This window comes from Hyperoodon ampullatus (genome assembly GCF_949752795.1).
Source record: "Hyperoodon ampullatus genome assembly, chromosome: 2".
Taxonomy (NCBI): domain Eukaryota; kingdom Metazoa; phylum Chordata; class Mammalia; order Artiodactyla; family Ziphiidae; genus Hyperoodon; species Hyperoodon ampullatus.
This window is the reverse complement of record NC_136915.1, coordinates 17630453-17657013: the sequence shown is the minus strand read 5'-3', so window position 1 is coordinate 17657013 and position 26561 is coordinate 17630453. Positions and strand designations below refer to the sequence as shown.

The window sequence follows — 26561 nt, the reverse complement described above, 5'->3', positions numbered from 1 at the left end:
GATGTCAGGACAGCACCTGTTCATACCCTGAGAACAGGCAGCAGCTGCTCAGGCCTTAGCCCTGGAAGGGCTCTGGGAGAAGAGGGAATGATCACACCTTGAGCCTGTCCGTATCCTGCCCCAGAGCCCTCTTCTCATCCTGACCCAGCCCCCGTCCTCAGGGCACAGCCTCTTAGCTACCACTGTTCCCCAGCCAGGTCACCTGAATGGGCAGGAGGCTGATTACAGGGCCCTCAGCCAGAGTGTTCAAGCCCAGGCTGACCTCAGAGACCCTGGGGCCACCAGCCCTGGCCTGGACAGGGGGAGGGAGGGGGAGGGAGGGGGGGTCAGGGGGAGGCAGGGGCTCTGCCCGAGGCTGCTGGGCCCTCCCCACCGGGACAAGGGCACAGGCCCAAGAGGTCAGGATCTCCTGACTGACGCCGGCAGCCCTGCTCCCTCGAACCTTTGCAGAGTTACAATCCCGACTCCTCCTCTCTGCCCGGTGCGTGATTAGATCCCGCGCTCCGCGGCCGCACTGCCTGCCTTCACGTCCTTCTCATCTCCTGTTAGTTGTGGGACTTCACAGAAGTTATCAGATTTCTCTCTGCTTCCTTTTCCTCATCTGTAAACCAGAGACAGTAACAGTCCCTGCCCTCTGAGAGTGGTTGGGCGGATAAATGAGTTAAGTGCACTGTGAAGCACTAGGAAGGATGCTGGCCCTCAGGGAGCACCGTGGAAATGTCCACAGCTGTGCCTATAGCCAGTGTTTCCACCACCTCAGCGATTCTAAGCCTCGGTTCCAATGGGCAGGAGGGAGAGCCAGCACTGGCCGGTGGCGGCCCCCTGCCCCGCCTGCCCCTGCTGGGCTGGTGGGTCATGTGCGTGCCCCCCATCCTGAGGTTGCGGGCAGATGGCTGAGGAGCCACAAAAGAGCCTGGAGCCATGATCAAGGCAGCATCACAAGGAGGCCCCAGGAAGCCACACAGGAACTCGGAAGCCCAAATCCTCTTCTAAGAACTTAATCCCCCACCCCACCCCCAGATCGGCTGGTACTAGATCTTGGTGGGAGGTCTCAGGGTTAGCCACCGGGGCTAATTATAAATGCTGCTGCTTTGGGGATCTCACTACCTAATCGAAGGGCGTCTGTGGCTGATGGGGCTGGGGTTGTTTTCCTTGGAGAGATTAGCGCCTCGGAGGGGCTTGGAGGAGGTGGACTGGGGGTCAGTCAGACCTGGGTTCAACTTGCAGCTGTCACTTACAAGCCATGGAACAGGTCCCTGTGCCCTGCCAAGCCTCAACTTTCTAACCTGTAAAATGGGGATGATATTGTCCAGCTCACAGGATGGTGGTGGGGTATGTGAATGTGTCTAGCATCTGGGGATGCTACTAACCATCCTACAACTTCACTGCCATGTCTTGGGTGCTTAGTAGGGCGTGCGGTGCTTTGTAGGTCCCCTGCTCCCTCCTGCCTTCAATCTCAGAGCAGTAAGTTTGCTGACAATCTATCCACTTACATGCTGGTCCAGTTTCCTTCTTCACGAACAGGACTGAGACTCTCAGGCACAGGTTTGGGGACTGCTTCCTCCTCCCCACCTCCATGACCCCAGCTTCCCTTGCCTGGCCTCTTGCAGCAGACTCCTTGTTGGTTTCCCAGCCTCTAATTCTTCTCAAAGCTGCCCTCAAAGCTGGCAGCCAAGATGATCTTTCAAAAATGATGCTCACGCCCCAGCTCCAGAATCTTCCATGGCTCCCCAGGGTCTTCAAGGTCAACCCCCGGCTTCTTGGAATGGCATTTGAGGCCCTCCTGCCCATCTTTCCCACAACATTTCCTCTGAATTCCCCTCTGTAGCCTCATGCCTGCCTCAGTCCTCCTCGCCTTGTCAAGCCCCAGTTCATTCTTTGCCTTCTGTTTCTGTGCCCACCCCACTTGTGCCCTCAGCTGGTTAGGTGCCCCCTCCATGCCCCCACAGTTCCTTGCCTCCCCATCACCCTGGGATTCCCTCTGGTGGTCTCTGCCATGAGATATGAACTTCCTGAGGACGGAGCCTTGGGTCTGTTCACAGTTGTCTCCCAGGCATGGCCCAGGCTGTGGCCCAGAATAAGGCAGAGGCAACAAGCTCAGTTTCCACAACGACCAGACAGGTAACACCAGTCAAGAGGGGCTTTGCATAACGGTACAGGGAACCCTGGGGACTGAGGCAAACAGGAGAGGTACCCCCAAGATGGGCAGCCGTCTCTCAGCTCCAGCTGACTACTGCCCTGCAGAAATGTGGGGCAGTGCCAGCACACCTTCCAATTTTTCAAAAAAGCCAGAAATTCAAATCTTTTGTGCAAGTTCCCAATGTTCTGAAACACTGTGAGGATACTCAGTGATGTCTGGGGATCATGTGAGTTGGAAGGTGCCCTGAGCATAAGCAAAGCTGAGACAAGACAACCCAAGCTTCCTACACCCCTTCCTTTCTGTGGAGCAAAGGTGCTCACTGTTGAGTGGGGTGGGGGGCAGCGATTGTGTCCCCTAGAAATCTAGTGAGGAGGGGCTGGGCATGTTGCTAACCATCCTACAATGCACAGGGCAGTCCTCACAACAGAGAAGCACCCAGCCCCAAGTGCCGGTAGTGCCGCGGTTGAGAACCTGCTAGAGTTGTTGGTGGGAAACAGCCACTCAACTGAAGACTACATTTCCCAGCCTCCTTTGTATTTGACGGGATCATGTGACTAGTTCTCACCAATGCACTGTGAGTAGAAGGGACATATGTTACTTCCAGGAAGAAGTGGTTAAAAAGTGAGTCCCTCCCACCCTCCTCATTGGTGAGCTGGTCAGATAGACGTTCTGGTTAGATAGAACATCTGGAACTTAGAGGACAGCAGAGCCACATAGTGGAAAGAAACTGGGTCCCAGGCACCTGACCAGAGGCACCACCAGATGTTTGAGATAGAAATAAACTCTTATTGTGTTAAGTTCTAGATTTCTCTTTAACAGAAGACAGGGTTATCTGGATGACTAGAAGAGGATTTGTCAGCTTAGCTTCAGTCTTCCTCCCTGAGAAAGCATCTTACTGTCACCCTTAGCTTCTAGTTCTGCAGGTGGATGGGTGGAGCTGGGACCTCTGCCTGGACCCCTGCCCTGGATTAGGACTCAGAGCCACCAACAGTTAGAATAAAGGGGTGATGAGTGACGTGAAGGTGTGGGGTCCAGCCTGGGTGTGGGAGGCATGGGGAAGACTCTGGAGCAGTGGCACCTGAGCATCCTTGATTATTCTTGAAGCAGACATCAGCCCACAGCCTGGACTCACGGCAGGAGGAGCTCCTTGTTTCTCATGGGATCCTAAAGGCTCAGTATGTGTTCAGCATGGTGCTGGGACTGTACATTCAGATGCAGGAATGGAACATCAGCGAAGTTAAAGAACTCTCCTGAGTGCATAGAAACGAGAAAGTGATGGAGCAGAGACAGGAACCCCTATCTCTCTGACTCACAGCCCATGCTTTTGAACCACATCCCAAAGTTTAACAGATATGATGGTGCTTTGTTTGTATCCTTTGAGCATTTACTGTTCTAGCACATGCTTGGGAGCTTTGTCTCAGCCCTTCCAGGGGCAGGTTGGAAGGGCCACAGTGTTCATTTTCCTGGGAGCAGCCCTTAGCCAATGAGGGATTAGAGCTGGAGAATAAATACCCTGGCTCCCTCGCCCCACAGTGGTATAACTCTGAGATACATCTTCTACACAGTTTCCTGGAGGCCCACAGTGGGACTGAGCCCTAGTTGTCCAGAATGGTAACCTGCTTAATAACATATCCTTCCCTTTCCATGCTGACTTCCCCACTCTGCCTGGTGCTTTCTGGGTTCCTTTTATAAACTAGCTGTACTCAGATCCTTGTCACAGAGTCTGCCTCTGGAAAACCCAACCTAAGACACAAAGGATGGTTTGCATACCCCAGAGACATGTAAATTGATTTTGGGTGGTACTAGCGAACATTTTTAAAATTTATTTTTGGCTGCGTTGGGTCTTTGTTGCTGCACATGGGCTTTCTCTAGTTGTGGCAAGCGGGGGCTACTCTTTGTTGCGGTGCATGGGCTTCTCATTGCAGTGGCTTCTCTTGTTGCGGAGCACGGGCTCTAGGCACGCAGGCTTCAGTAGTTGTGGCTCGCAAGCTCAGTAGTTGTGGTACACGGGCTTAGTTGCTCCACGGCATGTGGGATCTTCCTGGACCAGGGCTCGAACCTGTGTCCCCTGCATTGACAGGCAGATTCTTAACCACTGTGCCACCAGGGAAGTCCCTGGCGAACTTTTAAAAACACACTGCTTAAATGTGAATTTAAAGAAGTGTTTAGAGGGACTCCAGGGGGTAAAGACTCTGTGCTCCCAGTGCAGGGGATGTGGGTTTGATCCCTGGTCAGGGAACTAGATCCCGCATGTATGCCACAACTAAGAGTTTGCATGCCCCAACTAAGAAGTCCGCATGCCGCAACTAAGGATCCTGCATGCCACCAACTAAGACCTGGTGCAGCCAAAATAAATTTTAAAAAAGAAAAAGAGAAGTGTTTAGGAAATGATAGTACAGAGATATGACAAAAATTTTGAAGATGGTATGAGAATAACAAATGAAAATGCTGTAATGTACAGTTGAAGATGAGGTCTCTGTCCTGGCGAGAATGTAGGCAGTAGTTTAATTTGTTATCCCAGCATCAGCTCAGCTGTGCTTCCCTTTTTGCCAGGACTGCTACGAAACTCAAAGAGAAATCTGCTCAGCTGCATTTTCATTCTTGAAGGATGTCTGCTTCTGACATACAATTTCTCATCTTTCCAAGTTCATATTTAACTGGCCCCTGTTATGAGTCATTAGTACTGGCTGCCTCAGAACCTGGTTGGCAGGAGGTTGGAAATGCATTATAAATAAATAAAGGGTGTCATTAAGTATGGGAACTTTGTAATCAAATTCCAGCTCCACAACCTGAGGGACCTTGGGCACTCACATCACCTCCTGCACCCTTGGCTTCATCATCTAGAAATGTGGATGATGGAGGCCTACTTCCTAGTGAGGATTAAATGAACTGAATGCATACAAGCATCAAGCACAGAGATTGGCAGATGGTAAATGATCAATATTCATTGTTAGGATTAGTATCATTATTGGGACTTTGATTCTAATTGAGGAAAGAGGAGCAAACTTGGGGAACTCTGTATACCCCCAATATCAGGTGTAATCTTGAGTCTGGTACCCAGGCTTGACAATTAGGAATGGAAAAATCACAATCATCTAGGCTGAAGCTCTGTGAGGGCAACCACTAAATTCTTAGGACCTAGTACAGTGCCTGGCTCAGACTCAATGCTTATTGAGTGAATGAATGGAGGAACAGCTACAATGGGCCAGGGTGGGCAGTTGTTTGTGGGTGCCATGCAGCAAGGGTGTCCCGGTGCCCTTGAAGGCCTTCCTGCCATGGGTTTCAGGGCACAGAGGCAGTCTTCTTTAATCCTCATGGCAACCCCAGAGTGGACTGTCTCCCATTTTACAGATAAGAAAATGGAGAGGCAGAGACACAAAGGACTTTGTCCAAAGTCATCCAGGTAATGAGCGGTGAAGTCCCCAGGTCAGCAGGAGACCCCTTTCTCCCCGTCCAACCCCACCTGTGCTCCTGGGCCCTGAGTCCAGTTCTTCCCAGAGAAATGATCTTATTTCAGTCTCTTCCTCACTGACCCCAAAGACTCAGTTCTGTCCTCAGAAATATTTGGAAAGTTTTATTTAAATGTTTTGTGTTCCCTTTTAACCAACATCAAAAAGAGAAAAATTTGGGGCTGTTCCAAACAGGAGAGTCACTTCAGAGAGGAGCTGGCACGTGTGTTCAGAGCTGGGAAGTGTCTGCTTTGCCAGGCTGCCCTTCCCAGCCTGGGCCACCCTGGGCTGGACGGCCAGTCCCAGGAGCTGACTTCCTGGGAGCCCCAGGCAGCCTTGGAATGAGTGAGTGAGCAAACCCCCATCCTGAGGAGGAGGACTTGGTCTCCCCTGCAGTTAGGACTGGGCTTGGGGACAGGGACATGAGTCTGGTGTGGCCTGGTGGGTTCCAGAGGGAAGGAGAGGGGAGTGGGAGGGATGTTCCGGAATGTTCCGTAGAAGCTCCAAGGCCTCTGGGTCTGGAGAAATATGTCTGCTAGAAAAATAAGATGCTTTGAGAAGTTCTGCAGTCTATGCTCTCTGCCTGCCCAAGAGAAACCTACCCTGTTGGCCAAAGGGGCAGCGGGTGGGGGCAGAGGCTGGAGGCCAGCAACTGGTGGAGGTTTCCAGAGGGGAGCGAGGTGGGCAGCAGGCAGACTTTGGTTTCCTGGGTCCCCTTTCTGGCAGCTGCAGAGGCTGTGGAGGCCTCTGCCTCCCGCCCCTTGAGGTGTGGGCTGCCGGGGAGTGGGCAGCACTGGGAGAGGGAGGCCAGCCATCTGTCATGGGCTGGTAGATGCCCAGGCCCTGGGCCCTCAGAACAGGATGGCCAGGGGGAGCAGGGCCAGCAGGAACAGCAGAGGGCCTGGGGAGGGGCTGCCTGACAAGCTGGCGGAGGCACAGTGGTCGCGGTTGGCACCGATGCAGGCTGCGTAAGCCATCACGTGGGGGATGTAGTTCTGCTCGTGGACGCCGTGCAGCAGGTGTGCCATGGGGCCCTTGGCGAAGACGGCTACGTCCTCCCCGCCATGGGTCTCGTGGCGCAGGGGCACGGCGGACTGTGCCTGGTAGTTGTTGTGAGCTGCGGGCCAGAAGAAACACTTGCTGAGAGCCTATCAGGGGCCTGGCACTATGCAGTAGCTTCCCTGTGCCCCTTCCAGGTTGGCTTGAATGCCCCTATTTTATAGAAGAGGAAACTGAGGCTCACTGGAGGGAAGTCATTTCGCACCAGGCCACAAGATTTGGGCCTGAGTCTGTTCTGACACAGAAGGCTGCACTCTCAACCCTCAGACCTCATCCGATTAGAATGAGGATTAGAAGGGAAGAGTCAACCCAGGAGAGCCTCTTACCATTGGCTGTGCCATTAGGCCCCCAGGGACCCCTGGGGACATCATGAACAAACATCCAACAATATGGAATTGGATAAGCAGACTGGGAAGACTCACACACTGGAATATTATACAGCCAGTAAAAATGACAGTGTAACATAGCAAGCACCTGCACGTGCCAGGCACCATGCTAAGCTCATCAGATCTATCTAGTCCTTTAGACAAACTTAGGAGGTAGATATGGAGGAAACGGAAGCTGAGGAAGGTGAAGTTATTTGCCCAAGGTCACAGAGCTGCTAGATTTTAGGAGGGATTTAAATTAATGCTGTTCTGACTCAAGTCCTGGCTATTCTGAGACAAACCACCCCCCCAGCCTTAACCACAGGACTACACGGTTTCCAAGCTCATCCCTAAAGGGGTGCCCTGTCCCCTCCCAGCTCCGGGCCTTGCAGTCTTACCGTAGTCCACCATGGAGACATTCTCTCGCTCACCGCCCACCACCTTGTAGCCAGGCCCGTTGCCGTACAGGATGGAAGTGAAAGGCTTCTTGTCTGTGTCACTCACCATGGGAGCCAGACCTGCACAGGGAGGCACTGGTCCAGGGGTCATGTTGGAGTACAGTCCCCAGCCCCCAGCTTGGCAACCCCTGGGTCCCGTTTCAAGGAAGCCGCCTTCCAAACCCAATTTATTTCCAACCAGTCATCCTTCAGTTTTCACTGTGCCCACATCCTCCCATCTGTTGGTCTGCCCTTCCATCCTTCCATCCATCCATCCATCCTCTCCTCTCCCCTGTCCATTAATCCATCCTCCTTCTCACTTTTCTACCCATCCATCATCCAGGTGGCCACCCATACACCCACCCAGGCATCACTTCACTCCATCCCCCATCATGTGTTCCCCCACCTGTCAGTGACTTCTCCTCCCTACCCAATTCTGAGTCTCACACGTGCCAGGCCCTGGGATTGCCAGATCTCCCACCCCACTCCTGCTCCCAGAGGGCAGACCCTGGGAGTGCCCAGTGCCCACCCCAATGGAGGCCCACCTACCAAAAATAGAGTTGCCACGGGGGGTGTACCCGCCAAAGGTAAAGACGTGGGAGTGGTCGGCGGTGACAACGGTCAGCGTGTCTTCCACGGAGGTCATGATGCCTGCCTGCCCGATTGCCCGGTCCATCTCCACCGCCTCGTGCAGTGCCTGCTTGGCTTTGCCCTCATGGTGCCCGTGGTCAATCCTTCCCCCTTGGGACACCAGGGCAAAGGCCTCCAGTGAGGGGGCGGGGAAGGAGATCTGACCCCCAATTCCTATCCCGTGATGGCCAGGGGATTCCCCTGGGCCAGGCACCACACCAGGCATTTGACACAGCCATTCGACCTTCACAGTACCTCAGAAGGCGAGTTGTTGGACCCCAGGCCCACGCATGAGAGTGCAAAGCCAGGGTTTAAAGCAGATCCACCACCCCACTCTGCTCCCAGCACTGCTTCTTCAGCTGCTTGGTGGCCCTGAAGACCTCGGAGAGGTAGGGAAGGGACCCAACATGCCTGAATGGCTACTAGGTGCCAGGCATCATAAGCTGATGTCTTGTTTCCCTTTCACAACCGTGGGCAGAGATGGGTATGATTAGCCCCGTTTACAGATGGAGCACCTGAGGCCGGGAGTGGGAAGTGATGTGTCCAAGGTGGGATCTGCTAGGATTTGAATTCAGGTGTGACTCACTGTAAAGCCCTGTTTTTCCATCTCCGCTTTGAATACATCCCCTCCGAGGGTAAAGCACGCTCCTAAAGGGGAAAAACCCTCCATGCCTGGGCAGAGCCTACAGCAGCCTTCCATAAAGGCCTGGGGAAGCCTGCACCTCATGCCACCTCCCCCAGATGAGCACAGGAGGCCTGGCGCTAAGCCTGGATTAAAGGTCACGGCTAAGGCTGTGTGACTTCAGAGAACACCTTCCATCTCAAACAGGAAGACGATGCCTGGTGGACACTCCCAACTCTGAGGGTCCTGAGCCTGGGCGCCTGGCCGCCATCCTTCCTGCGAGCCTGGGCCTCACCACTCTGGCCCGGCAGGCTGGCAGGGTGGGTCCCTCCTTTGTTGTGGCTCTGGGAGCAGCTGGTCTGGCAGGCCTAGTCTTGGCCCCGCTCACAAAGAGTACCACTCCCGGGGGAGCCCGTGCTCACCACCACTGGTTCCTGGCTGGTTCTTCAGCATCAGAGGCCCGTTCAGGGCCAGGCCGAGACCGCCGTGCTTGAGTGGGAACCCCGGGGCTTGGCAAGAAAGCTGCCAAGTTGGGCTGGCGGCCGCTGGCCTCTGGAGGGCGGAGGGGCCTGAGCATGTGCGTGTGTGCGGTGAGAGGATGTGTGCAAATACGTCCGTGTGTGTGTGTCCATTTAGAACATGGAAGACAATAGTTGTCAGAACCTTGGAAGATTCCAGAAGCTTTATCATTTCCTCTCACTTCCTATTGTGATTGACGTCGCTACTGTGTAATCATAATAATGATAATAACAGAAACATCAAGGATTTATTCTCTTTTGGGCCCTGTTCCAAGTACATTATGTCTCTGAACTCAATGGATGCTAATAGCCCTTCTTGGAGAGGGGGACTATTTTTGGCCTCATTTTACAGAAAGGTACAGGTAGAGGTCACAGAGGCAGTGGGTGGCAGCATCAGGACAATGACTCCAGGGCCTCACAACAGTGCTGGGAAACCCCAGGAATGTCGGCATACAGCACCGCTGCCTCCTGAAGGGTCTGGCTCTCCCAACCCAGGGGACCCCAGGATATACCAGGGCCCACCCTGGGCCTTCTCCTCTCTGACCTTGTTCCCACACGGGCCCAGTAACATCAGAGGTCTGCTGTCCAGCTGCGAGGGTTCCTACAGACCGAGGACCCTGGGCCGGCGTCCTACAGAGGAGGACCCTGGGCCAGCGTCCTTGGGCCCAGCCAGGCAGCCGCTAAGAGCACATTTGTCTACCGGGGCCTGCTGATTTGTCTTTTGGGAGGAATGAAGCTGAGGGGCCTGCACACCCCTCCAGAGCCAGGCCTTAGGGAGGTATTTCCAAAAGGAAGAAACTTGCCTCCTCTCTCAGGAAGCCTTCCTGGACTAGTAAGCCAGATGCGCCATCTCCACGCCCAGAGGAGAGCTGCTTGCTGGGCTGGGAACTTCAGCACCGCCCCCTTTTCCCCCCCTCCCTCCACAACCCATCTCCCTAAAGGAATCTCCCTGCTCATCCCCAAACTGGACAGTTCTCTCTGAGAGCTGGACTGCCCTATCCCTGAACCCATCTGGAAGCTCCCAGGGAAGTGGCCCTGCAGTCAGGCCCTGGACCCCTACCTTCCACCAGCAAGAAGAAGCCTTTGGGGTTCTTGCTCAGGATCTTGATGGCCATCTCCACCATCTCGGAGAGTGAAGGGTCAGTCACGTTGTTCCTGTTGAGCTCATACTGCATGTCCCCTGGCTCAAAGAGACCTGAGGAGGACCCGGGAGGATGTGGGTGTCTCAGGGAGCACAGGCTCCCCACACACAGCTTGGGGGTAAAGTGGGGGGATGGAAGCTCATCTGGTGGCTCTTGCGGGCCTGACTTGTGCCAGGTGCTTTGGGCGTGCTTCCTCCTTTCATCTTCTTAGCCATGCCATGGTGAGAGGGACTACCGTGTCCATTTCACAGAGGAGGAGACTGAGCCTCAGGTGTTTAGTACCTTGCTATTTTCAGCTGCTAAGTGGGAGACCTGGGATTGTGATCCATCAGCCCACCCTGAGCCCATAGAGCCCTGGACATGGCAGAGGACTGTGTCCTGGCCTCAACAAGGCAGCCTGGGTGTGTATTTACATGTCATTTACAGGTCAGGCTTGAAGGGCTCAGTGCCCTGTGCAGTGAAACAGAAGAAGGGTTGGGGTCACTGTCCCTTCTGTTCACCGAGCTCCGTTTTTTCCCTTGTGAAGTAAGGAGAGTGATCCATTTCTTACCCATGTCACACGATTCCACAGGTACTGGGTTGGTGCTTCCAGTTCTGGATGTCCTTCCAGAACACCTTGCCCTTCCATGAGTGCATGCAGCCAAGCAAGAGCTCCAATTAACAGAGTGCTTACTCTGTGCCACACGCTGTCCTATGTGCTTTGGAAGCACTTAGGCGCCAGTCTCTGAGATGGTGCCCAATAATCCTCCCTCCTGGAATTCATGCCCGTGTGTGCCCCTCCCTCACTGACTAGGGCTAGCCGGTGTATCCAACAGAACACTGTAGAAATGATGGTGTGTGACTTCCAGGCCAGGGCATAACACATTGTGGCCTCGGCCTTGCATACTCTTACATATCTGGGGGAAGCCAGCTGCCACGTTGTAAGGACACTCAAGCAACTCAATGGAGAGATTCATGTGGCAAGGAGCTGAGGCCTCCTGCCAACAGCCTGCACCAAGTTATGAGCCATATGAGTGGGCCACCTTGGAAGCCCCAGCCCCAGACAAGTCTTCAGATGACTGCAACCTCACGAGAGACCCAGCTAAATCACTCGCAAGCTCCTGACCCAGAGAAACTGTGAAGGAATAAACTGTTCAACAATCATTATAAATAAAACAACTTTACAGTTGTTTTAAACTGTAAAGTTTTGGGATAATTTGTTATGCAGCAACAGGTAACATATATTAGCTCACTTAATCCTCATGACAACCCTGAGGTAGGCCCTATTGTTATCCCCATTTTACGGAGGATTCATTATCCTTATTTTATAGAAAACTGTGGCACAGAGAGGAGAAATCACTTGCCCAAGGTTGCACAGCTCATGGGTGGTAGGAGCTGGATTTGAACCCAGCACTCTGGCTCTAAGATCCATGAACAGAACTTTCTTGCTCCATGGGTACATGCATAACTACACAGCCAGTGTGGGGTATGGGGTGTGTGCTGTGTGACCCAGGCAAGTAGAGAGCTGTGTGTGTATCTGAGGGAATCCTCCAGGTGCCCAGCTCTAAGCCCATAATTTCCAGTGACACACCCAGGACCCAGGGGCTGTGCTCCTTGAGAAAGATTTGCAGGAGGTTTTGCCACCACTTGCTTGGCCCAATAGCCAGAAGGGAAGGAGGACCCAGATGTCTGCATGGTGGCACTCAGGGTCTCATTCCACCTGGCCTGGAGCCACCCCCAGGCCCCACACCTGTTTCCCACTCCCTGGGGAAATGGGGGCACCCCCCCCCCCCCAGTCAAGACCACTGGTGACAATCTAGCTGGCTTCTGCCCTGGCAACACAGCAGGGCTGGCTCTGGGTCCCCTTGCTCCTCAGTCTAGGATCTGTTTAAGTCCCAGCTCCAGCCAGGGTTCAAACTCACCTGGGCCCTAATTCTAACTGGCTGTGTGGCATGCCAGAAGTCGTTTCCTTTCTCTGAGCTTTGTTTCCCTTTGTGCTCAATGGAGCTATTCACCCTGCACAGCCAGCAGATTTCAGGTCTAATTCTATGAACCAGAACCCCTCCCTCACCCCTCCCAGGCCCTGGAGCCTGAGGGCAAAGGTCCCTAAGTAGCGGGGGGCAGCCTGGGACCACGTCCCCGGGGCACCCAGCTGGATGCCCACTCCACCCCCCTCCACTTACCCAAGAGGTAGTCCACGGTGTAGGGGTCGAGGGCCAGGAGTTCGGTGCGGTTCCAGATATAGTGAGAGTGCTGGGAAGGAGGGCTGTGTCAGCCACGCGGGGCTGGGGAAGTCGGAAGGACTAACCCCAGCTGGTCTCAGAGTCTGCGGCATGTACTGCTTCTCTTCAGTCATTTAAAATCCCTCCCCAAAGACCTACCATCCCTGCCTTCAAGAAATGGCAAATAGGGCTTCCCTGGTGGTGCAGTGGTTGAGAATCCACCTGCCGATGCAGGGGACACGGGTTCGTGCCCCGGTCCGGGAAGATCCCACATGCCGCGGAGCGGCTGGGCCCGTGGGCCATGGCCATTGAGCCTGCGCGTCCAGAGCCTGTGCTCCGCAACGGGAGAGGCCGCAACAGTGAGAGGCCCGCGTACCGCAAAAAAAAAAAAAAAAAAAAAAAAAGAAATGGCAAATAAATGGGAAATTTTAATGCAGGGAGATGAGAATTTGGAGACCAGAGACCACTGTGAGCCTTGAGGCAGGATCAGAGAGCTCCCTGATGTCCTAATGGGGCCTTGAAGGACAAGCAGGAATTGATCAGCCTGGGGTCAGGGAGTAGCGTTCCAAGCACAGGGAGGGATCAGGGAGCAAAGAGGGAGGTGCAGATCACAGGCGGCCTGAGTGCCCGCTGAGAGGTATGGGCGCTGTGTCTTCGGAGAGCTGTGGAGAGCCAGGGAGGAAGCAAAGCCCTAGCTCTGCGCTGGGGACCCCATCCAAAGGGGAGATAAAGGAAGTGCTGTTTCCCCAGGGCATAGAGGCCATGGGAAAGGGGCTGGCCAGCCTGCCTGATGATGGCACCATTCAGGCCTAGACTGGGGGGGTCCCGAACCACCAGGAATCAGCTGTGTGTCCGTTAGAGAGCCCCTTGCCTTCTCTGGCCAATGGCATTGGGATCAGAGGTTTCTGAACCTCAGGGGCTGCTTTGGGAAGCAGGGTGGGAAGGCTAAGAAAGTGGAGCTCCCCTCCTTCACTGAGGTGATTCTCCTATGTCATCTCATTTGTCTCTCACATCACCCATACAAGGTAGGTACTGTATTCTCATTTTACGGATGAGGACACTGAGACACACAGATTAATCCACACTAAGGCATGATTTGCGAAGAATGTGTGGCTTATCTGAAACCTCAAAGTGATACCCTGTTCGGTCCAGTGATGTGGGCGTCTCTCTCCCTCTTGGTGTCTAGACTGAGCTCCAGGGTAAGCCCCCTGCCTGGGCAAGAAAAATGATAAGCTCTGGTCCCATGTTCCAGGTAGAGAAACTGAGGCTGGGAGTGGCGGTGTCTCTCTGACTCGGGCTGGGATGGGGCTCTGGTCCAGCCTGAGCTGACTCAGGAGTGGGAAAGGTTCAAAGCAGCTCAGTCCCACCCCTACCAGCCCCGGGGGGCTGTTCCCCAGCCCCTACCCCCCACCTCGCTCTTGGCCCAGCCCTATCCCACAAGGCCTCCCCGGGGGCCAGTGCTGGAACCCTCAGAAACCCAACCCCAGAGTGACATCAAAGTGGCTGCTAGGCTGCTTCCCACTGTCTTCAGCCCTGACCGCAGTCATTTCCAGACCCCAGCTGTCCCAGGCCCAGCGGCCGGCAGACGGATTTTAAGGGCCAGAGCTGCTCCAGGGAGCCAGCGCCCAGGTCTTCCCACGCTCCAGCAGGCCAGCACGTGCCCAGCCCGGCCCCTCCCTGCCACCTCTGCCTGCAAGACCCTCCCAATATTGCCTCCTCCCCCTCCTCCCCCTTTTCAGGGCTTCTCAGCCCCACCCTTGTGGTCTGTCCCCTCTGGGTTCCCGTAGCTCCTGGGCGTCTCGCCATCCAAGCACACAGCATTCCACGTTTCCTTAACTATCTGACTAATCCTTCGGGCCTCATGCCTAGCCAGGGGCCCTGCACACAGTAGGGTACAGGTGGACTGAATGTCTTTGCCCTGCACACAGTAGGGGTACAGGTGGACTGAATGTCTTTGCCCTGCACACAGTAGGGGTGCAGGTGGACTGAATGTCTCTGCAGGTTATTCCTTGGCCCACCTTCCTCCTTACTGCCTGAAGGTATTTCACTGTGGTCTTGAAGGAAGGAATTGATGGGCACCTACTATGTGCCATTCATATATCTGTAAGGCCCTCGGAGCCCGTTGAGGTAAGAATTATGACCCCATTCTACAGAAATGAACACGGATTCAGAGAGGGCTCCCGCAGCCCTGCCCACTGCAGGCGTACCCTGCAGCCATCAGGCCCCCTGACAGGCTACCTTGTGTTTCGGTTTGAAGCTCTTCCAGATGTCGATGAGGTTCAGGCCGTCCAGCCTCGTGCCCCTGGCCTTCTCGTCCATCTCATACTCCACATCGGTTCTATTCTTGGGGAACATGTACTTCCGGCCGCCCCCCATGATCACCTAAAGGGGACACAGCCATGAGGAGCCCAGGGCGCCATGACATCCAGAGGCTCCAGAGGCCCCACCTGGAGAGCTGGGCTCCTGGAGGCCCGGCGGGTGGAGTGGAAGCTTCTCCAGCATGGCGAGTCCTGGCTCCAGTCCACCCTGCCCTCCCCGAGCCTCCACTTCTCCAGCTCGGGGGCAGGGATGAAATCACGAGGCTATTGGGACTGTGATTTGGGCTTCTGGGTGAAATATTGGAGCTAACCTCCCTTATTCCGCTTTCCAGAAGCCCGATGCATAACTTGGGCTTCTGTGAGAATAATACCATTTACAGAGTGTGTGTCAGGTACTAAGGACTTGAGATACATGATCTTATTCAACGTCATACCGAGGCTGTAAGGGAACCCGTGTCACCTGTTTTCCAAATAAAGAAATGGGTGTAGAAATGTGATTTCTTGTCCATAAGGCCACACGGCCAGAGAGGGGCAGAGCCAGGATTCAAACCCGAGGCTCCTCCAGCCCCGGCACCAGGGCCCTGCGGCGTCCATGGAGCTGAGGATGGGGACTCTGAGAGCCTCCTCCCCCCACAGCCAGGGAGGTCTTGGGGCAGCCCAGCTGGCAGCCTGGCAAACAGCGGGCCAGTACCCACGTCTGTGTAGTCACCGCCAGGCTAATTTTACCCACTGTGCTGACCCGTTTGGGCAGACGGACACGGGACTGTTTGTTTTCCTGGGGAGTCCATGTTTGAAGTCCTGGCTATTTTTAAAACGGGGGCCAAGAGCATAATAGCCGCCGCCTGCAGTGACCACCACACCGGTGTCCTCCTGTCACCGTGGGCGTCAGCCCAGGCCGCTGCCCCTGGCTGACACCTTGGGAGAGCAGACCCAGTGACGGCTGGCCTCAGATCCACTGTCCTGGGACTGGCATTTCATGGGCATCTTTCTCAACCTTCCATTCCAGCTCCCTCCTCAGAACCCAGGCTCCACAGGGTGGAGGGGGAGCCAGGAGTCCAGGCCGGTGGTACAGGTGGTACAGGTGAGGGGTACACGCTGGCCCCAGGACCAGCCTGGATCCTGGGGAACCAGAAAGAGCTCTGAAGTCAGACTTGGGTTTGAATCTGACTCTACTGCATCTTGACCAAGGGCTTGTCACTTAAGCTCTCTGCACCTCAGTTTCCTCAACTATAAAATGGAAGTAACGCCCACACACAGGGCCGTCCCAGCCACTGGACTGTCCCAGGAGGAAATGCAGTGACGCAGTGCAGTCCCGGCACCTGGGGCTGGCCTCCCGTGGAAGGTATTCTCAACGGCCAGAAGTAGTAGAGATCCAAGTAGTTCCAAGTTCCTCACTGCCAGCTCCAGCCAGGAGCTCTGGGGGCAGGGCAGGCTGTTAAAAAAGGAGAAGGGGACCCAGGGTCACGGGCCCCCCGCCTCCCCATATTGTTCCCACAGAACCTGACCCCTTGGCATTTTCAGAATGGAAAATGAAGCCCCCAATCTTCTTGCCTAGAGCCTCATCATTTCCAGCCCCAGCAGGCACTTCACACACTCATTAAACTCCCAAATAACAGACTTGCTGTTTGGCTTTGGGGTTTGGGTTTGTGTCTTTCATTTTGCTTTTTCTCTCTCTTTTTTTCTTTTTTTTTTTAGCAAAAGATATTTATTTTCAGGGCGGACACCAGGATTTCTGTTTCATGTACAGCCTGGGGGCTGGGGGGCTTTGGGGTGGTGCTGATGCAGGGGCAGAGGGGAGAGAGGAGGACGAGGACGCTGAGAGAGGAAAGGGAGGAGGGGCGGTCCTCACAGCTGTCCCACCTCCCCACTCACGCCCTAGCTCATCCCCCAGTGGCCTCTGCGGCTTACCACCCCCCTAAACCCAGTTCACACCCCTCCCCCCGCCCGCCCCCACCCCAGAAGCCTTCCTTTAAGCTCCTGTCCCCTTCTCAGGCTGTTGCTGCCAAATCTCTCTCTCAAGAGCAGCCCCGTAATTACACCCTGTGCTTGTACAACAAATGTTCTCACATCCATGACCTCATCTCAGCCTCCAGCGGCTCTGCGAGGGGGCAGGTGGGGCTCTCTGCCCCTGTTGCACAGGTGGGGACACTGAGGCTTGGGGAGGGGAAGCGACTTGTCCCAGGATGTGAGTCAGGTTCAGGCAAAGTCAGAACGGCGGCTTTGCCTGAGACGGTCACTTGCTAGGAGCGATCAACGGGACTCCGTGTCCTGAGAGGGGCAACTCAGTCCACAGCTCAGAAAAATGAGGGGCTGGAAGAGGGGCCAGGTGGCACTAGAAATTGGGGGGATGAGGGGCTTCCCTGGTGGCGCAGTGGTTGAGAGTCCGCCTGCCGATGCAGGGGGCACAGGTTCGTGCCCCGGTCCAGGAAGATGCCACATGCCGCGGAGCAGCTGGGCCCGTGAGCCATGGCCGCTGAGCCTGTGCGTCCGGAGCCTGTGCTCCGCAACGGGAGAGGCCACAGCAGTGGGAGGCCCGCGTACTGCAAAAAAAAAAAAAAAAAAAGGAAAAAAAAAAAAGAAATTGGGGGGATGGCATGGGTGGCAGAGGGTGGGTCTTGGAGCCAGGAAGTTTGTCTGGTGGGGGTAGAAACAGAAGTAAGGGGTAGGAGGGACCTGGGGGCTCTCTGAGCCTCACTGAACCCCCATTCTAGGCTTGGGGGCCAAAGTCCCCTCACTCCCTCACCGGCCCCTGGCAGTAGGTAACAAGAGTCTGAAAAGGGAACAAGCCAGAGGTTCTCATTTAAGAACAGAGAGTAGGGACCCATCTGAACATCAGGTGGACAACGCTGGGGTGCACATGTGCTAAGCCTGCTCTGTATGTCAAAGCTGGTGTTTCAGGGCAGGGACATGTGGCTGCTCGTGCATAAATGCTACCACTTTCTGAGCACTCACTCGGCATTGGGCCCAGGGCTAAACTCTACAGGGATTATTTTATTTAGATCTTGCAATGGGCTTATAAGGTAGGTACATTTCACAAAAGGGTTGTAGAAGGGAAGGCTCAGAGAGGTTAAGTAACTGACCCAAGGTCACACAGCTAGCAAACAGCAGGGCAAGGATTGGAACCCAAGTTTTAAAAGTAAGAGCTCGGGCTAACCACGGCCCATACCACCTTTTCTCTGGGCATGCTGCCTGAGTGCACGGGACGCGTGCCTGTCTGTGCATGTGGGAATGTACAGGGAAGGTACTCCCCTGAGATGGCACTGTGTCACCCCCACGCTCCAGTGCAGCGCCAGTTTCCAATTTACAGAATAATCCCTGGGCGCCTGGTTCTTGAGGTGTGGTGGCGGCCACATCAGGATTCATCCCTCAGCACCCCCGCGGAGAAATCCTACAGTGCCTCCCTGCCCCAACCGCAAATCCCCTCATGGGCTGGGAGCCCTCCCAGGTGTGTGGGGAGCCAGGCCAAACTGCTTTTCCCGGGCCAGTCTAGGCCTGAGGCCTCGGACCCACGAGCCCCTACTCTGGCTGCACTCCCGCACTCGCCTCGATGTCCCTGACGTTGTGCATGAGCTGGTAGGCGATGTCCTTGCAGCCCTGGCTCAGGGCCTCCGGGGGCATCTCGTTGTCCGAGTACCAGTCCCGGTCAGCAGAGTGGGCGTAGGCGGCGCTGGGGGTGGCGTGGTTCACTCGCGTAGTGGTCACGATGCCCACGGATTTCCCTGGGGTGTGGGAGAGGAGGGGTTGGCTTCGTCTGGAAATGGGCGTGTCCAAGCTGTCTTCCCCCTCCCTCTCCTAGCTAAAGCCAGGTCAGTTCTGCTGCCTGCCTGGGCCCCAGTCTCCCCATCAGTACTAAAGGTGGGGTTGGTGGCTTCCAAATTTCCGGGCAGCTCAGATACTCTGCCTCTGTGACCCTCCCTGACCGTCCTGAGGGCCCTTGAGCTGTGAACACCTGGGCTGGAGCCCTCTCCTCCCCCAAGGACCCTGCAGAGCTCCCCGCTGCAGGAAGCCCCCCGGCTGCCCTGCAGGAACACAAGGGCCCCTCCGAAGGGCTCTCAGGTGGAGTGTGGTTCTGTCACCTATGTCAGCCGGCCTCATAGCCTGACTCCAAAGTCCCTGGGGGCATGTGCCAGGGCCTCCCAATTCCCAGGAGGAAGGGAGAAGGGGGAGACATTTACTGGACTCCCACGGGAACAGTGCTGGGCTCGTCCCTGACCTTCCTCACACTAAACCTGGGAGGGGGCTATGTTTTCATGCCCATTTCATAGTCAAAGGAATAGACTCAGGGAAATGAGCCGGGAGCAAATGCACACCTGAGTGACCCCCTAAACCACTAGCTTTCGCTGTCATGGAAAGGAATCCATGACTATTTCACAGAGGCCCAGAACCTCAGAGCGGGAAGGGCCCTGGAGAGCATCTTCTACCCTCTCCCCATTGTACGGTTGGAAAGAGGCTCAGACAGGCCACAGAGCCAGGCCCATTCCCCACCACTCGCCCCACTCACCTGCGTCCTTGGCCCAACGCAGGATGGAGGTGACCTCGTTGCCCTGAGTGGTGTTGCACTCGGTGCGCTGGGTCGCTGCGCTCACTCCCACAGTGCCCTCGTTGGCCTTCACCCCGCACAAATAGGCGGTGGCGGTGCCTGCGCTGTCAGGGACCTGAGCGTTGGTGTTGTATGTCTGCAGGCAGGAAAGGAGGGTCAGGAGGTGGCCCGGCCTTGGCCCACTCTGCTGCCCTCTGACCCCCACTCACACCATGGGGCCTGGGCATGAGGGAGACAGAGGCCTCCCGCGGCCTTGGCTGAGCCCTGCTACCCACCGAGGTCCCCCCAGAGCCACAGGATCACCTAGCTGCCTGCTTCCTGCCCACACCCTGTGACCTGGCAGCCAGGGTAGCAGGAAGGGGTGGAAACGCAATGTTCCAACATGTGGAGACTCAGTTGGCAGAGAAATGGGGGCTGGGCCAGCTCTCTCTGGGTCTGGGGCTGCAGAAGCCAGCAAGGGGGAGGCGGAGGCAGGTGAGCCATGGAGAAGGGAGACGGAGGGGGTTCCTGAGGGAGTGAGGGGGTTCCTGAGGGAGTGAGGGAGGCTGGGGAAGGGGAGGGAAAGTTAGGGGGAGGCAGGATCTAGGATGGGGAAATGGGGACCCCCCTCCACTATTCAGACCTCTGGTCTGAAACTATCTGCCCGTCTCCCTGCCCCACCAGCCTGAGAGCTCCTTGAAGGCCAGAAAACATTACAGTCCCTGCTATTCCCCCAGAAGGGAGCCCAGGGCCTGGCCCAGAGTGTCTAAAGGACCTTTATTATGTGACACCACCGCCACCAGTAACTACAACACCAGAAACAAAGTTACCACTTTCCATCTGAGCCGCCTTGGGAGAGAACGAACGTAACAGAACCCCATGCAAAGAGTACACACTGCGTGATCCCATGTACGTCAAATACAAAAGCAGGGACAGCTAATCTATGGTGTTAGAAGTCAAGGAGCAAGGACTGGAGGGGGACGCGGGGGGACCCCTGGCTGCTGTCATGTTCAGTTTCTCAACCTGGATGCTGGTCATACAGACACGTGCAAAGTTTGTGAAAATTCACTCTGTACACCGGTGCACTTCTCTCTATGTATGTTATGCGTCAATAGATTTTGAAATCAATGAGCTGAAATCCCCAGAGTCTTGGCAAGCAGCCGCTACTGTCCTCACTTCACAGAGGGGCCACAGAGTCCCCAGGAGGGCTGACCGCATTGCCAGCAGGTTTGAGCGTTCCAGCGAATGCCATTCCCCTGCCCTTTCCTCCTGAGAGGTGGGAGGCTTGGGGCTGGAGCTCACCTTGGAGAGGGCCACGTAGGGAAACTTGTCCATCTCCAGCCTGGTCTCCTCCCCCGGGCTGTGGTGGAGCTGACCCTTGAGGATGCGGGCCGCCGTCACCGTGGAGACACCCATCCCTGTGGCGGGGGGCGGAGGGCTGGGGTCAGGGGGGCTCAGTCTCTCGGGCTCCCAGCCTCTCCAATCAGCCCTCTTGGGCACCCAGAGCTCCCTAGAGTTAGGTGCCAAGGCAGGCTGAGCAGTGGGCACCAGAGCATGACTGGGTGGCCCCTTTCCTCCTTCCCTCCCGAGACCCTCGGGGTCCTATCCTCTTCAACATGCCCCCAGGGCCCCAGCCTCTACAACACAGCCACCTTCACCTCTGCCTGGCTCCCTGGGCCCCCATCCAGCCCCTCCCTTGGGCCCCCAGGCTTCACCGTCTCCAAGGAACATGATGACATTCTTAGCCACGTTGGTGTTGAGAGTCTGAAGCTTCAGGGCATTTTTCAGGGTCTGCTGAGCTTGGTCTCTCCAGTACTTGGGGTCTTTCTCTTTCTCTGTACCGACAGAGAGGCAGAGTTATTTGGGAGGGGGTGGGGCAGCTTCCCATCCCCAGCCACTACAGACGCCAGCTTCTCACTGCAGAAGGCTGCCTGGACTCAGCAGAGGAAGCAGTCGTTGCCCATCTGAGACAGCCGTCGTGAGATCTGCAAAACCTATGCCAGTCCCATCCTCCAAACGAGCCTGTGGACCCTGGGTCTTCTACCCACATCTGAGACTGGAAAAACCAAGGCTCAGAGACACCAAGCGACTTGCCCAAGAAGGCCACACGGCCCTGGCAGACACTGGCAGAGCTGGGCTTCACTCCAAAGCCCAGGCTCTTTCCTTCCACCCAGCAGAGAGACATTGTGCTAAGGCAGCAAATGAATTGCGCTAGCACAATTAGGAGGGTGATGTTTAACTTATTCAAGAAGACAAACGACTTCCAACTGCAGGAGCCCCCAGATGTATCCAGCCATCAATTATAAACTCTGCTTGGCTTATTCATTAAAGTAGGCTCCGCAGGAACCTGACTTAGCAACAGCTACTTAGCTGTGCTGGAAAGCAAGACTTGCCTGTTGTTTAACGTATCAAACTTAAAGTAGCCAAAAACAGCCTCACTCCTGTAAGGATAAATTAGCAAAGAAGACATTCTGTGTCCCTAAGCCTGAGAAAAATGGGGAACCAGGAATGCCCTCTCTCTCTCTCTCTCATGTCCATGAGTCTAGTCGTCAATTCTCCAGCAGAAAGAACACTCTAGTGCCCGACAGTCCTCAGTTAGAACCGCATCTGTGCCAAGCAGCAGCTGTGTGGACAAGTGAGTTCCCTGGACCTCAGTCTCCTCCCCGTCAGATGCAGGTGTTTGTACCTTCCTCTCGGGGTCTTCATGAGGACGGGATTTAGATAAGGCAAGCGACACACCTGACCCACAGGACAGGATCGATGCCCCCCGACCCCAGTAAGTCCTGGAATCCCCTTTTCTTCCAAGCAGAGGCCCGGGATCCCTGTCCACGGGGGTCGGGGTCCCTGCCACCATCTGTTGGTTTGTCTTCTGTACTCGGGCCCCATCAAACCTGCCCATCGAAGTACAGAAGCCTAGAGAGGGGAGCTCCTTGGGGATTCTCTCTTTCAGTGGCCTCCACTGCATGGATGGAAGGCTGAGGCCAGCAGAGGTGGGAGGGTCCTGTCCAAGGCCATGTTACACATTCATGGGCTGAAGACAAAGGCCTCATCCCTTGGCCTACCTCAGGCCCATGCTGTGCGGGTGAAGAGCACAGCTCTCCTTTCTTACACACTCACGGTACCCAGGCTCGTGCCAGGTGCCCCGTACATGGCAACAGTGCCTTCCCCTCCCCACAGCCTTACAGGGCGGCTACCATTACTTCCTCCACGTTGCGGAATGAGGAAACAGGATTCTGAGACTGAGCCGCTGGGGAACAGAAAACCCACACATCTCCATGGCTGTGCTCCTGCCTGGGGCAGGTAGCGCAGGCAAGGAGACAGAAGGAAGCAGTTCTCCACCTCAAGCCTGGGACCCATCCATGCCCCACTTCTCCCCCTAGAGGTCCCATCCCTACCCTGATCCCTTAGTCCCCCACCTTCACGCTGGCAGCCCCCAGCGCCACATCTCTCTTCTGAAGCTCCCCAATTTCAGACCTCATGGGTGGAGGCCCCTGGCTGGAGCCCGGAGAGCCTTGGCCCTTCCATCCAGCTGTGCGCCTTTAGGCAAGTTCTGCCACTCAAGTTTCTGCCCCAGAAAAATAGGAGGACATAGCTACTCACAGGCAGTTCTAGGATCAAGTGAGGTAAAGCCTGGGCAAATGCCCTGAGCCACTGTTTTTTTTTAAAAACTTGGGTTTGTTTTATTTCCAAATATAAGCTTTTCTTATAAATTTATTTATTTATTTATTTAATTTATTTACTTTTGGGCTGCATTGGGTCTTCATTGTTGCATGCGGGCTTTCTCTAGTTGTGGCGAGCGGGGGCTACTCTTCTTTGCAGTGTGTGGGCTTCTCATTGCGGTGGCTTCTCTTGTTGCAGAGCACGGTCCCCAGGTGCGCGGGCTTCAGTAGTTGTGGCACATGGGCTCGGTAGTTGTGGCTCACAGGCTCTAGAGCGCAGGCTCAGTAGTTGTGGTGCACGGGCTTAGTTGCTCCGCGGCACGTGGGATCTTCCCAGACCAGGGCTCGAACCCATGTCCCCTGCATTGGCAGGCGGATTCTTAACCACTGTGCCACCAGGGAAGTCCTATAAATTTATTTTTTAATTGAAGTATAGTTGACTTACAGTGTTGTGTTAATTTCTGCTGTACAGCAAAGTGACTCAGTTATACACATAGATACGTTCTTTTTCATATTCTTTTCCATTATGGTTTATCCCAGGATACTGAATATAGTTCCCTGTGCTATACAGTAGGACCTTGTTGTTTCTCCATTTTACATGTAACAGTTTGCATCTGCTAACCCCAAACTCCATGGGCTAGTGGTTTTCATCAGGGACCCCACTAGCTCTGGGCGGGTTTCAATCTCCCTCCCGCCTTCCTCCCCCATACCACGGTGCCAGGGCTTTGGTCAAGGAGCTTCTTTGGACATTTGGGTGCCATCTGGGTGGTGATGAACTTCTACCCACCTTGCCCTCCCCCTAGCACCTGGCACAGCACCCCTGGGGCTGGGCTGCCATCAGCCTCCCTGTTCCCGTTGCTACTTCTTCAGGTGAGCCCTGTTACCTGTTTGCCAGTTCCCTGCTGTGCCTGCTCGCTGAAGGACTGGGACTCTGGCAGAGCCCTTGTCTTTTTCACCAGCGTCATCCCAGGGTCCGAGAAGGGTTCAGTGGGTGTCAAACTGACTTTATTGTCAGAGGACTGGTTTAAGCAATGGTGGCTTTGGACAACTGAGTATCAGGAGGCCATTGTTTTTGGAGACCATTAAATGACACTCAGAAATGCTCGTGCTGTAATGAATGCTACGTGAAGAGTGCTTGTCAGTACGTACTGTATGACTCCATTTATACGAAGCTCAAAACAGGCAAAACTCAGGAGTTAGCCTAGTCACTTCCTCTGGCTTGGGGCAGAGCGGGGCGGGGGCAGTGGTTGGGAGGGGCACAGGAAGGCCCTTGGTGTCCCATGATCAATATTCTTTCTTGATCCGGGTGATGGTTACATGGGTACAAAAATATGTCAAAACTCATCAAGCTATACATTTAAGATTTGTGCACTTTGCTGTAAGTTACACCTAATTTTTTAAAAAAAGTTAAAGACTATGATGTAACACCACTACACACTCATCAGAATGACTAAAATGAAACATACAAAAAACTGAAGCCCTGAATATTTGAAGATTTTTCATTTTGTCACTTTTTCATCTTCTCACATTTCATCCATCTGCTCACCTTTCACTCAGGCGGGTTGTGAGTGCTGAGAAAGCAGGGACTCGGTCCCAGAGTGACCTTGGGCCCCCAAGGACACAAGCCGAAAGGCATCATGGGATCGCAGAGGGAGCAGTGGCCTGGGAATCTAGCGGCTCAGGTTCAGTCCCCAGGGCTGCTACTGACTTACCGTGTGACCTGGGAGGGCCAGTCCCTTCTCTGAATCCCAATTCCCTCATCTGTTGAAATATATTCTTCCTATGAGCACCCACTCCCTGCCTGCACTGTGACTGTCCCTTATAATTCCCACAACAGCCCTAAGGAGGAGAGATTATTATCTCCACTGGACAGATGGAGAAATTAAGGTTCGGGGAGGGCAAGTGGGGACTTCCAGCCACATGACGGACTGAGCCAAGGAGGGCTCCCCTTCTACAACAGACACTAAAATGCTGAAAAAAAAAAAAAGTCAAGAACAGTATATTACTTGAAAAAGGAAGAAAAGGGGGAAGGGAAACCCCCAGGAGGCAGAAATTCAGAGGGTATTCAAAACCAGAAAGGTAAACAGGAGCTGAGGCTGAAGGACCCTTGCAGTGTCAGACCAAATACAAGTCTAGGCTGAAACTTTTCAGGTACATGTTTTGCCTGGGAGCTATGGAAGGGATGGGGACAGAAAGCCAGTCATAAAAATGTGAACTCAACTCCAAATCTGAGCCTGAATTTATAGTGTAAGAACCAAAAACTGAGAAATTAACATAAGTACTCTCATAGAATTCGTTGAAGAATCAAACACAATACTGCACTGTAGAAACACTTTCGTACGAGTTTACAACAGGAAACAAAAACAAAACAACAACAACAAAAAAAACTGTTGAAGGTGAGTTTACAAGCAAGAATTACAAAATATAAGGAAATGTACTATCATGAGGGAGAGTTAAGCAGACGAAACCAACAGGAGACTTAACATACCGTGACTTGGAAGAGTTTATAGAATAAGTTCTATTTCAGATTCTTTGAGGTAAGAGAGAATAGAAACCCCAATTAAAGAATAATATAAAGGGAAAAAGAGTGACCTTTCCAACACTAGCACATGTAGAGGCTGGGATTTCCTGCTCTGAACATTTGTTTCCAGCTCTTAAATACTTTGGATGGTTCCATGACCCTGAACACAGACACTGCCCTCATCCTATGCTACCTGCACCATGTCTCCCCCTCCCTCCACCCTTGCCCCCAATCCTACCTGGCACTAAGGAGTTGGTAAGGCAGGTGCCAATGGCCAGGACTAAGAATGGTGAGATCATGGTGCACTCCAAGACCTGCTTTATCTCTGGAGCCCAGAGGTATGATGGATATGGATGGGAAGGGTGGGCTGCCAGTGGTCAGTAGTTAATAGATGTTCCAATCCTAGAAAAAAGAAAAAAAGACATGAAGGTCACAGCTCCAGAATTCATTTGTTCATTCACTTATTTATTCGTTGATTCATTCATTATTCACCTATTACAAGAGACTAGGCATTTAGATGCAAAACCTAGGTGGTCCCTCCCTCAAGAAGCTTCATCACATAAACAGTTGTATAGGCATAAATGAGTTCCATGCTGCAAAGTGGTTCCTTCTCCTTTCCCAAGTGAATTCCCACTTTCAATCCACCTGAAGCCCAGAACCCACCAGAGTTCACTTTCTGTGTAGTGCTTCTCAAACTGCAGCATGCATCAGAATCTTCTAGAGGGATTGCTGAAACAGATTCCAGTACCCTCCGCCCCTCGCCCAGAGACTCCAACTGCATTTCTAACAAGCTCCCAGGTGCTGCAGCTACTGCTGCTGCTGGTTCGTGGACCCCCCTTTGAGAAGCACTGTTCTAGAACATCAGCCTTTAGCCTTGAAGTACCCATGTCCCAAGCACATCAGAGACAAAACAAAGAGTCCACCTTTTCTTACAGGGACACCTACATTTGCTCTTACAGGACAACTATATGTGCTACGTTC

General features: G+C 54.3%; 1 protein-coding gene across 1 annotated transcript; it reads right to left on the bottom strand.

The window, feature by feature from the left end:
* Positions 1-6440: 6440 nt before the first annotated feature.
* Positions 6441-25879, bottom strand: ALPL (alkaline phosphatase, biomineralization associated; the record flags this gene model as incomplete). Its single annotated transcript, XM_079698640.1, has 11 exons — positions 6441-6706; positions 7412-7531; positions 8000-8191; positions 10281-10415; positions 12525-12594; positions 14802-14945; positions 18425-18600; positions 19383-19557; positions 20703-20818; positions 21116-21235; positions 25819-25879. The coding sequence occupies 11 exons, from the start codon at positions 25877-25879 to the stop codon at positions 6441-6443; spliced, it is 1575 nt and encodes a 524-aa protein (XP_079554766.1).
* Between the last annotated feature and the right edge of the window lie 682 nt (positions 25880-26561).